Raw genomic sequence first — 13,006 nt, forward strand, 5'->3', positions numbered from 1 at the left:
TGTGACATTAAATTTTTAAACCCCAAAGTGAAAACAGCTAAACTTTCTAGATATGTAAATTGTGGTTTATTCATACCATGGCATATTGCACAGTGGTTTAAAGGAATGAACTTAATGTCGAGAGGGAAAAGCAAAGTTATGAGAGGATGCATATAGTATATTATTTTTTATTAATTTTTATTGGAGTATTGTTGCTTCACAATGTTGTGTTAGTTTCTGCTGTGCAGCAAAGTGAATCAGTTATACATATACATATATCCACTCTTTTTGAGATTCCCTTCCCATCCAGGTCACCACAGAGCACTGAGTAGACTTCCCTGTGCTTTACAGTAGGTTCTCCTTAGTTATCTATTTTATATATAGTAGAGTATATGTATCAATCTCAATCTCCCAATTCATCCCACCCACCTATAATATACTGTTTATATAAAGTGTTAAAAATAACTAAAACAGTACTGAATATTTTATGGCTATAACATATCAAAATTATAAAAATATGTATGGAAATGATAAACAGCAACTAGAGAGGTGGAAGAGGTGTGGGTGGAGTGTGGCTTTCCTGTACTATAAGGTTTGATTTCTTTACACACATACACACACACACAGACACACCCACACATGGGAACTGAACTGAACATAGCATCATGTTAATACTTGCTAGATCTGAGGTCTGAGCATTGGCTATAACCTCACGTTATACGTTCTTTGCACTTTTCTGGGTATTGTAAATATTCCAAAAAAATCTTTAAAAATTACCATGCAATCATCTTTTCAGTTGACATTCAGAAAGGCAATAGGTAAATTCAGCATTCCTATTAGATGCATAGGAAGAAATAAGTATTTCTTAATGTGCAAAGCAAAAGTGTCCCCATCACCCCTACCAGTGTTGTTCTGCTAGTACTCATGCAATTGAAAGAGTAGAAAGTGTGTGAATATTGGATAGAAAAATTCAGAATTTTTGTTATTTGTAGATGACAGGGTTTTATATCTGGAAATTCTGAGAAAATCAATAAGAGAGTTCAGTGAGAAGTTTGGACATATGAGTAAAGTTTGGATATCTCAAAATAAATCTACTCCCTATAGGCCTCCTATATACCAGTTTTCTATCCGAGTAAGAATGTATCAATATAATGGAAAATAAAATTCCATTCAGAATAATGGCAAAAACCATAAAACACCTTGGAATAAACCTAACAGAAATGTGTGAAGCCTATTATATGAAGTAACAGCAATTTCTACTTCAAGGAAGTAATAGGATAAATGTGCAAATATTGTAAGGATGTTTATTGCAGCTTTGTTTATGATAATAAGAAACTAGAAATAACCTAAATGTCTAACAGTGACAGATTGGCTACATAGTGATAGTACATCTAATAATGAAATATATGAACTGTATGTAATATATACATGCAGTGGAATGTATTAAAAAGAGTAAGCATGCAGCTATTAAACAGAGTAAAAGAGAGCTCATGGGAAAAGATTTCTGAAATATCTAAATGAAACAAGCAGGTAATAGATCATCTATATGTAATACCCTATATATGTAACTGTGTGTATATTTTATACACGTTTTTAAATCAGGAAAAATATTTCTGCATATATTATAATACTTTTTACTGACATGGCATCTTGTGCTTTTGGGAAGTGGGATTGAAATTATTTCCTCATTAATTGTCTAAAAATTCACATTAATTTTCATTATCTTAATTTCTTGAAGATAGGCCCTAATTATTACCACAATTGTTTAGTTTTTCACATTTTTATTGTTCGTAAAGTTGCAGTGTGCCTTGCAAATGATGGTGTCTTAGAAACACTGTCAGTGGGCTGCAGTTGTGGAAGAGTTGTTCTTGTGTGCCCATGAGGTGACCTGGGTCATAGCTGTTCACATTGTCAGCGCTTCAGTTGAGTAACATGAATTGTTGTACTATATCTGATGAGTTTTCAATGTTTCCTGGTTATTTTCTGAAATTTTCTACCGACCTCATCTGGTAAGGTTAAGAAAGCCACCAGCATCAAAACTTACAGAATGATGTCAGCCTCTTTGGAAGAAAATCCCTGGAACAATAGGGTAGCACCCTTAAGAAATGTTGCATGGTGGCTGGTCCTGGTGGTCCAGAAGGTGATATTGTATGGAAAATTCTAAGTGATAAGAAAGCATTGTATTATAGTTTAATTGGCAGTGTTTTTTCTTTTGTAGTGGTACACTAAATAATTATGTATCTTAAAATCAGTGACAGATTAAGTGAAATAAATTAATAAAGTTGGATAAATACAGACTGAATATAAATCAGGTTACTTGATTTATTGAACAATTTTACTTTACAAAAGCTTATAAAGAAGTAATATTATATATGATAGCGGCTATTGCTGCATTTTGGGATAATGAGCGATGTACCTTTTTTATACTTTTCTTTTCCTAATGTTCAATATTTAAAATAATGGTACTTGTTATATTATAGAGGGGATTGTTATTGTAACAATACCTAGTATTCTGATGGGAATCCAGGAATTAAGCCATCAGGCTCTTGAATGAATAGGAACCAAAGTAGTATTAGGAATTTCTTCGGTCTCTCCCTTTCATGTTTATCTCTTTCTGCATCCTCTTGGTTAATTTTCACTCAGTTGGCCTCAGCTACCTCATAGTGACCACCACAGGGTCATCTCTCTGTGACTTTCCAGCACAACTATGCCCCTAATTCAAATTCCTTGATTGCCAAGGCCTCTTTGCAGGCTGCACCATACGAGTCACATCTTGCAGCCATTGTATTTGTTGGCTGATCCTGAATCAGGTGTGTGTCAGCTGGTTCGGGCCCAGAGACTGGCAGTGCCTCTTGGCAGTAGACATAGTCACATGGCCCACTGCCTTCTCAGCAGGGACGATGGAAGGTCTTCCCCCAAAGGGTGAAGGAAGACTGCAATACACATTTCATTTAATTTAAGCTGTCAGGTTGCAAGGTTCTCAGGGTAACTGGGTGTCTCAAAATTACTTTTAATCCTAAAATTAAACTATTTTGAAATTCTTTGGGGATTTTGTTCTTCATGCTTTTTCCTCTTCTGAAGATTTATACATTTTTTTTTTTTTTTTTTTGTGGTACGCGGGCCTCTCACTGTTGTGGCCTCTCCCGTTGCGGAGCACAGGCTCCGGACGCGCAGGCTCAGCAGCCATGGCTCACGGGCGCAGCCGCTCCGCGGCATGTGGGATCTTCCCGGACCAGGGCACGAACCCATGTCCCCTGCATCGGCAGGCGGACTCTCAACCACTGCGCCACCAGGGAAGCCCTATACATGTTTTTCTTTACATTTGTGTTTTGCCTCTCTTTTGTCTGCTTTACTATACTGTTTTCCTTAATCCTAAAATGTCACACTGCCCTTTATTTGATTCAGATGTGTAGCAAGAAATGAAGTGCCATAACTCCAGCTGCTAGAATTCTTGTATTTTTATTCACCTGGTGGTAAATCTTTTCCCCACCCACCCCTCATGTGTCTGAGGACTTGGGTCAGTGATTGTGGCTTCTATCAAGTGAAAAACAGTTTATATTTTTAAAAGATCCATTTATCTTTCAAAACATGTACAGCAAGAATATTTTATAAGTTATGCATTTACTTTTATTCTGCAGTGAGGCGTTTAAGAGAGGAAGTCAGCGTCTACCTTAACTGCCACCACTCCCTAGTGTCTTCTCTCCCCGCGCTTTCACGTACCCGTGCATGGTTCCACTCAGCCATTTCACGCCCAGGACTAATTTCTGCCATGTAGGAATATTTAAGGAGCCCCTGACTAGGTCGGAACTATGTCTGAAAAGATTATAAGGTTAGATACCAATGCCCAGTAATTTAAAGTTAGTCTTCAGTTAAAAACAAACAGCAACAAAAGCACATAGTTTTAAACATAATTTTTAGTTTTTCTAATCTCTTTTCTATTACTTATTTTATAGCTCGGTCATGAGCACTGACAGTAACTCATTGGCACGTGAATTTCTGACCGATGTCAACCGGCTTTGCAATGCGGTGGTCCAGAGAGTGGGGGCCAAGGAGGAAGAAGAGGAGGAGACACACATGGCAACCCTTGGACAATACCTCGTCCACGGTCGAGGATTTCTGTTACTTACCAAGCTAAATTCTATTATTGATCAGGTAACATTTTCATATCAAATCATTTTTTCATCACTAAATTTTAGTTAATTATAGATACGTAATTTCTGGGTTACATAATTTCTGAGAGTCTCTTTGAGATAAAGTTCTATCTCTCACATCACTCAGACAAGGAAAAGTAGCCCCATTTGTGAACATATTATTTATTTGGATACTTTTCAAAATGTCTAAAATACCTTACAGTTATATATAACCTTTCTTCTAAAATGGTTTCATATACCCTATGCTTTTTATCCTAATTCCAGTGTGAGATAACTATGATTATTAGTAGAGATAAGATCACGATTCAGAAACATCATGCATTTGCACTTTCAGTAAGTATCAGGTATGTTTTTGAAAAGTTTAGTGTAAATGATATCTAGGGAACTTGACAATTCTGGAGTGAAAAAAGTAGAGAATCCTTTGTGTAAGCTAATAATTACTAAGTCTTTCATCTTGTACACATCTAGTTTTTCATACACTACTGTGTTTGCTTAAACTATGGTAAGACCATATGGTATTTTGCTGTTTCCTTGTTATAGAATTAACAGAATTTTAAAGCTAGTTGGGACTATGGAGATGTTTTCATCTAACCTCCTTTGGTAGGTGAAAGACTGAGATCTGGAAACATTAAGTAGCTCATACAAGGTTAACTTGAAGCCCAGATGTGATTTATATCTATTTCATTTTAGTAGAAAACAAATACTTATTTTATGAAGGAAAAGTCCACCATCTACTAATTAATGCAGTTAGATAATAATATTTCAATTAACTTGAATTTAAAGGATAATAAGGGCTCTGTAGCACCAATATGATGGACAGCTTTAAACGCTTTAAATGCTCCTGGCTTTAGATGTAAACTTAACCATTGTAAAATAAAATTTCTTTGCCATGAAAGCATTTTGCTAATAAATACATATATTGGGTGAACATAGATACTAAAATTAAACAGTATCTGTTTTCACTCTAAGCTAAGGAACCTAACAACTATAAATCAGGACGTATTTGTTCACTGTGGTGTCTACCTGTCATGGAATTTTCCAGAATATTTGCAAGTTTATGTATTTTTAAATTTTATTTATTTTTATTGAGGTAGCATTGATTTATAACATTATATAGGTTTATATAATTTTATTCTTTTTTCTGAATGTGGTTTATCAAATGTGACTAAATGTAATTTAATTTTTATATATTTGTATGACTCTTTTTTTTTTTTTTTTTGCGGTACGTGGGCCTCTCACTGTTGTGGCCTCTCCCGTTGCAGAGCACAGGCTCCGGACACGCAGGCTCAGCGGCCATGGCTCACGGGCCCAGCCGCTCCACGGCATGTGGGATCTTCCCGGACTGGGGCACGAACCCGTGTCCCCTGCATCAGCAGGCGGACTCTCAACCACTGCGCCACCAGGGAAGCCCTGTATGACTTTTCCATAAATAAATTTTAAAATCAGAAAAAATTATTTGTTAGACCACATACAGTGATTTTTTATTTCAAAATTTTGATGACTTAGTGTGCATATCATGCTCTATTCATCTTCTTACCCCACATTAGGACAATTCAGTGCTTTCTCTCTTTTTTTCTTAAGATACTATATAAGTAGCATCAGAAATATCAGTTACCCAGGAATAAATCTGATAAATTATGTACAAATTTCTCTATAAAATTCTATAAAAAATTGTTGAGAGAAACTAAAGAAGACCCAAATAAGGGCAGAACTACATAATTTTCATGTATTGGGAAAAATTAATATTGTAAATATATCTGTTTTCTCCAAATTGATCTATAGATTCCAATGCAATCCCAATCAGAATCTCAATGGCTTTTTTTAAATGACAGCTTTATTGAGCTATAGTTCACATATCATAGAATTCACCTATTTCATATGTACAATTTGGTGGTTTTTAATGTAGTCACACATATGTGCAACTGTCACCACAGTCAATTTTAGGACATTTGCATCCTCTCAAATAGAAACCGGTGCCTTTTAGCCATCACTCCCCTATCCCTCCCATCCCCCTTGGCCCTACGCAAACATTAATCTACTTCCTGTCTTTTTCTTTTAAGTTGTGAAATATCTTTTAATGTACTATTAAATGATTGAACGCATTCAAGTCATAATTGCAACAACATTTTTTCCTATGGTAATATTTTTTAATGCCCTCTTTCCCCCAGTCACTCACTTTCTGGAATATCTGTAGCAATGGTAGTAGGGACAGTAGAAGTAGAAGTAGAGTGAAAATAAATAGCCATTTTAAAAATGAGACTTCTTGGGCTTCCCTGGTGGCACAGTGGTTGAGAGTCCACCTGCCGGTGCAGGGGACACGGGTTCGTGCCCCGGTCCGGAAAGATCCCGCATGCTGTGGGGCGGCTGGGCCCGTGAGCCATGGCTGCTGAGCCTGCGTGTCCGGAGCCTATGCTCCACAACGGGAGAGGCCACAACAGTGAGAGACCCGCGTACTGCAAAAAAAAAAAAAAAAAAAAAAAAGAGAGACTTCTCAAGAGTTAATTGTTTAAACCAGAAAACGGAGAATGATCCTTTGGTTCTTTAAGGGGAATTTAATTGCGTAAGATTTAATCATTTAAAATGGAATCAAAACACTAGAGGCTGTACAGGAGGAACTTTAGCTTTTTTTTTTTTAATTGGGGTATAGTTGTTTTACAATGTTGTGTTAGTTTCTGTTGTACAGCAAAGTGAAGTAGAGTTCCCTGTGCTATAGAGCAGGTTCTCATTAGTTATCTATTTTATACATACTAGTATATATATGTCAGTCCCAATCTCCCAGTTCATCCCACCCCCACTTCCCCCCTTGGTGTCCATACGTTTGTTCTCTTACGTCTGTGTCTCTGTTTCTGCCTTGCAAACTGGTTCATCTGTACCATTTTTCTAGATTCCACATGGAACCTTAACTTTTGTATCTGTGCTTCTCATGAGTTGGAACACTTCTTGGATACTCTAGAGAAGAGGCAGTTTAAGCCCTTGTCCTTCTATGCAATACTTTTGCTTTATTGACAGATATTTAATATACAGAATTAAGCAGACTTTTTACTGATATATAATTTACATATAGTAAATGCACAGATGTTAAGTGTATTGTTGGATAAGTTTTGACAAATATATACACCTCTGTAACCACCACCCAGGTCAATGGTTAGAACATTTCCACCACCCTAGAAAGTTTTGTCATACTCCTTTTCAGTCAGCCACTCTCCTTCCCCCACTGCAAGATAACCACTGTTCTGACTTTTAACATCTAAGTGTAGTGTTGCTTGTTCTAGTACTTCACGTAAATGTAATCATGCAGTATGTACTCTTGTATCTCGGAGATTCATCCATGTTGATTGAATCGGTAGTTCACTACTTTTTGTTTCTGGTTAGTATTTTGTTGTATGGATATACCATAATTTCTCTAACTATTTACCTGTTGTTTAACCTTTTGGGTTGTTTACATTTGGCTATTTTGAATAAAACTGCTGTGAATATTCTTATAGATGTCTTTGTGTGAATATATTTTCTTTTCTCCTGGGTAAATATCTAGGCATATGATTTCTGGGCAAAGGGTAGGTATTTAACTTTATAAGAAATTGCCAAACTGTTTTTCCAAGTGGTTGTACCACTTTTCATTCTCACCAGCAGTGTATGAGAATTCCAGTTGTTTTACATCCTCTCTAATATTTGACACTGCCAGTCTTTTTAGTATCAGCCATTCTAAGTGAATATGAAGTAGTATCTCACTGCAGTTTTAATTTGCATTTCTCTGACAACTAATGATGTTGAGCAGTTTTTATGTGCTTATTGGCCATCTGTATATCTTCTTTTGTGAATATCCAAGTTTTGTGCCCATTTTTAAAGTCAGGTTATTCGTTTGTTATCCAGTTGCTGTAATTCTTTAAGTATTCTGGATAAAAATCTTTGTTAAATTGCAAATACTTTCTTTGTGGCTTGCCTTTTCATTTCTTTCTGCATGCAAGATCTTAGTCCCTGACTAGGAATGGAACCCATGCTCCCTGCAGTGGAAGCACAGTCTTAACCACTGGAGCACCAGGAAAGTCCCACCTTTTCATTTCTTAACAATGTCTTTCGAAAAGCAAAATTTTTTTCCTGTGTGAATAGTGCTTTTTGTATCTTGTCTAAGAAATCTTGGTCTTGCAAGTCCAAAGCTGCAAAGATATTCTCTGATGTTTTTCCCCCCTAGGGGCTTTTTTGTTATTATTTTTACTTTTAGGTCTGTGATCCATTTTGAATTAATATTTGTGTATGGTGTGAGGTAGGAGTTACGATTCATTTCTGCCCCTTTCTCCTTTATAGTTACCCAGTTGTTCCAGCAACATTTCTTCTTAAAAGTCTGTTCTTTCCCCCACTGAAAAACCTTGCCACCTTGGTTAAAAATCAGTTGACCATATATTTATGGTTTATTTCTAGACTCTCTATTCTACTCCTTACCTGTCATCTATTCTTTCACTAATACCATACTGTCTTGATTACTATAGCTTTTATAGTAAGTCTAGAAATTACATGGTGTAAGTTCTCCAATTTGTACTTCTTTTTTAAGAATGTTTGAAGAACATTCTAGATCCTTTGTATTTCCATATACATTTTAGAATCAACTTATTATTTCTACAAAGGGCCTGCTATGATTTCACGTGTGATGTTGTTGAATCCAGAAATCAATTAGGAGAGAATTGACATCTTACATCTTAACAATCCTGAGTTTCTTAATCCATGAGCATGGTATAAATCTCCGTTTGAGTCTTCTCAAATTTCTCTGCAGTATTTTGCAGTTTTAGTGTAGCGGTCTTATATTTTTGGGGGTAAGTTTATTCTAAATAGTTTATTCTTTTTTATGACATTATAAATGGCATTTAAAATTTTTATTTTTCTGTTTATTGCTCATAGAAATACAGTTGATTTTTATACATTGACCTTGTGTCTTATGCTTTTGCTAAATTTATTTATCCATCTTAAAGTTTTTCTGTGGTTTCCTTAGGATTTTCTGTGTAAACAATCATGTCATCTGTAAATAATGATAATTTCACTTCTTTTTTTTAAAGGATAATTTCACATCCTGCCTTGTGTCGACCTTAGGGAAAAAGGTGCAGTATCTCACCATTAAATCTGATGTCAGGTCTAGATTTTTCCTAGATGCCTTTTATCACAATGAGGAAGTTCTCTTTTATTTCCAGCTTGTTGAGAGTTTCTATCCTGAATGGATGTTGGATTTTGTCAAATGCCTTTTCTGTGTCTATTCAGACTATCATATTATCTTCCTATTAATGTAGGGGAATTACATTGATGGTTTCTAAATGTTGAAGCAACTTTGCATTCCTGGGATAAACCCCATTTGGTCATAATTTATTATATACAGACATGTTAATCTACTTATTCTTAGGGAAAAAATGCTCTGCTTAAGTAGCAAAAATGTAACCTTTTTAATGGTTAAAGTTAGAGTGGACCTATACTGAGACCTTTACAAGTTTTTTGAAAACTTGTAAACTTGAAAACTGCCCAGCCTAAAAAGTAACAATTATCCTTGATTTTTTTTAACATCTTTATTGGAGTATAGTTGCTTTACAATGGTGTGTTAGTTTCTGCTTTATAACAAAGTGAATCAGTTATACATATACATATGTTCCCATATCTCTTCCCTCTTGCGCCTCCCTCCCTCCCACACTCCCTATCCCACCCCTCTTGGCGGTCACAAAACACCGAGCTGATCTCCCTGTGCTATGCAGCTGCTTCCCACTAGCTATCTGTTTTACGTTTGGTAGTGTATATATGTCCATGCCACTCTCACTTTGTCCCAGCTTATTCTTCCCCCTCCCCATATCCTCAAGTCCATTCTCTTATGGACTTATCCTTGATTTTTTAATCTTGGTACCAATATCAACTAGACGGGTGGCTTTAGTGACTTAATTGCTCCAAATCTCAGTATCCTCATCAGTAACATAAATACATCTAGTTGGATGACTTAAAAGATCTCTTCCAACATAAAAATGATTTGTTTCCATGTAATATTAGATAATAATGGTTTCTAATTTTTTCTGTACCCTAATTATGAACATATATATAGCTTAATTCTAATGTAATCGGTAGAAAATTACATGATTTATTACCAATACAATATACCAAAAAAGAGCTAAAATACACAACCGTGTGTTATAAATATACTTTTAAAATTTCCAGTATGTATAATTTCCATACCTATTCACATTCTATGGATGTTCTATAAAGTTGTTACTTATTTTGCTGAGTAAAGTATGAAGTTTTACTAAAAGAGGCTGTACATTTATGGACAAAATGTAATTTAAAAAATAGCTATTTTATGTGTAAGAGAGTACTTTATTCTTCTTACATTCCTGTAGCATTGTCACTTTAATATATAGCACTACATAAATGGCCTATCATAATAATACATAAAATAAGTATAATTGGAAAATAATCAGACTTTTAAAACTGTGGCTACACAGTTCATTCACTGGTTTATTCAGCAGACCATTATGTACCTACTATGTGCTAGCATCTCTGCTAGATGCAGAAATACAAGAGCAAGAGTCTGTCTTTACCGGGAGCTCATAGCTTTTGAAGGGATGGACAGATACATATTTTTTTAATGGTGACAAAACAGTGTGAAAGTATTTGGGGAGTGTAAAGGAGAGAGTCCTCAGGAAATGCTTCTTAGAGAAATTGACATGTTTAAATAGGGATTGGCAGTGTAAAGGGGGAGGAGGCATTAGACCAAGGGAACTGCAAATGCAAACATACTGAGGGTTGGAGAAAGATCAGCTAGTAGGGTTAGAGCAAAGGCTGCATGTGGGGGGTTGGCTAGTCGGGAGACTGGAAGGCATAGACCATGTGATGGCAAGCCTTGTCTACCGTAGTAAGGAGTCTTAATTTTATTCTGAAAATATTGGGGAGGTTTTTAAGTAAGAGAATAGACAATGAAAAGTATTCTTCAGATTGGACGAGTCAGTCATTGATAATATTATTAGCAAAATTGCTTCTGTTGGAGAATAATGCAAACGTTAAATTTAGTAAAGGTAATAATAAATAAACTTTAACTTACTACATCTCGTTCCACAGATTCTGTTTACACACATGCCAGGATTTATCTGTGTGTGGTTGGTCTGGCAGGGGTGAGGGGGAGTGTAGGGGATGCTGGCATTCCTACTGCTTGGAGGAGTGGGAGTATGATTGCAGTGGAAATGTTAGCCACTGGACAGCAGTAGATAATCCACTGCATTATCTCCCTTTGCACCCAGGCTACTAGATAGGAGCAATGAGTACATCAGTTGATTGCTGTGTAACAAACCACATTCCAAAAACTTAGTGGCATAAAACAATGACTTATTTGCTCATGATTCTGGGGCAGTTCAGACAGGCTCAGCTGGGATCACAGGCTCTGCTCCTGTGGTGTCGGCGGGGCTTACATCCGAATGTGCAGTTGGTTGGCAGAAGACTGAGGGCTGTCGGATGGGGCCGTTGGCCAGGCCGCCTCGTCAGTTCTCACCCACGCGGCCTCTCATCTTTCAGGAGGCTAGTCTCAGCTTCTTTCCATAGGTGGAAGCATTCTAAGAGGGTGAGGGGGAAGCTGCAGGAAGTCACATAATCTCACTTCTGCCACATTCTGTTGGTCAAAGCAAATCACAAGGCCGGCGCAGGTTTAAGAGATGGGAACATAGAGTCCAGCACTTGATGGGAGGAAATGACTTGTGGCCACGTTTTATCTACGTAGTCTCCCCTCTGGCCACGGTTATTAGCGTCCCTCCCACACCCCCTCCCTACCAGAACTCTCAAAGTAACGCTCCACAGTGGCATAGGCCCGAAGTCCCTGAGCTCACGATGTGCGTCACTCCGGGTGCCCTCGGGGCTTCCAAGTGCAGCACTTTGGTTGCAGCTCTTCTTGATTGAGAGGCTTGTGAGTAAAAAGACAAGTAATCTGCCCCCCGTACACCCTGCACACAACGATGAGATAGGAACAGGTTAACCACACTACACACTTGTATTCAGCAAGCAGGTGACAGGAGGCACATAGCAGCCATGAATCCACTGAAATGCAGCCAGGCGTGCGTCATCACACACCTTGCTCTGGAAGCAGGAAGTATGTTTCTGTTCCGTAGGAGGGGTTCCCTAGTCTCTGGTTCTCCAGGGCTCTTGGCTCCACCCTCTGAGATGTCCTCTCTTTTCCAGAATACATAGCCCATAATTTCAGCTTTCTCATTCTGCCTCCTGCCTGTAAAAAAGTGGGCACCCAGAAGTCTCATCATTTTAATCTGTCTCTGCCCCTTTTAGTCCAAGCTGTGTATTTTTTAGTAATACAACTTCTTTAAAAATATTGTGAGTTTCTTCTGAACCTTAGTGGAGTTCAGTCCATGCCCCCAAAGCCACGTCTATAATTGTTTTTGATACAGACCTCTCTCTACCTTGGGCATGTAAGGCTTGTGTGGAACAATGCACTCAAGGTTCTTAGTAGTGCTTTTGTCTAGCTAATAGGGTCTACTAGGTACCACCTTAAGTTTTTCTGGAGTCTTAACTAAGAGTATTGCAGCCATTTAATAACCTTTTTTTTTTTTTGCCGTACGCGGGCCTCTCACTGCTGTGGCCTCTCCCATTGCGGAGCACAGGCTCAGCGGCCATGGCTCATGGGCCCAGCCGCTCCGCGGCATGTGGAATCCTCCTGGACCGGGGCACGAACCCTTGTCCCCTGCATCGGCAGGCGGACTCTCAACCACTGTGCCACCAGGGAAGCCCTAATAACCATTTTTGATGGGAGAGGAGGAGGGCAGGGAACGGGGGCTGGTTGGGTGAACTATGGCCTACAGGCCAAATCCTGCTGTGAGCGATCTGTTTGTGAGCAGCACACAAGCTAAGAAGAGTTGGTGTTT

The 13,006-nt window shown here is 37.8% G+C and overlaps 1 protein-coding gene across 4 annotated transcripts in view; it reads left to right on the forward strand.

Annotated features, from left to right (window-relative positions):
* Positions 1 to 13,006, forward strand: part of LYST (lysosomal trafficking regulator) — a 277,679-nt gene that overhangs the window by 124,942 nt on the left and 139,731 nt on the right. For all 4 annotated transcript variants that reach the window (XM_079899834.1, XM_079899833.1, XM_079899836.1 and 1 more), the window contains one exon: positions 3,933 to 4,131. In XM_079899834.1, coding sequence (XP_079755960.1) covers positions 3,940 to 4,131 — 192 coding nt within the window. In that variant the 5' untranslated portion in view covers positions 3,933 to 3,939. The remainder of the gene's footprint in view (positions 1 to 3,932; positions 4,132 to 13,006) is intronic.

This window comes from Stenella coeruleoalba (assembly GCF_951394435.1).
Source record: "Stenella coeruleoalba genome assembly, chromosome: 16".
Taxonomy (NCBI): domain Eukaryota; kingdom Metazoa; phylum Chordata; class Mammalia; order Artiodactyla; family Delphinidae; genus Stenella; species Stenella coeruleoalba.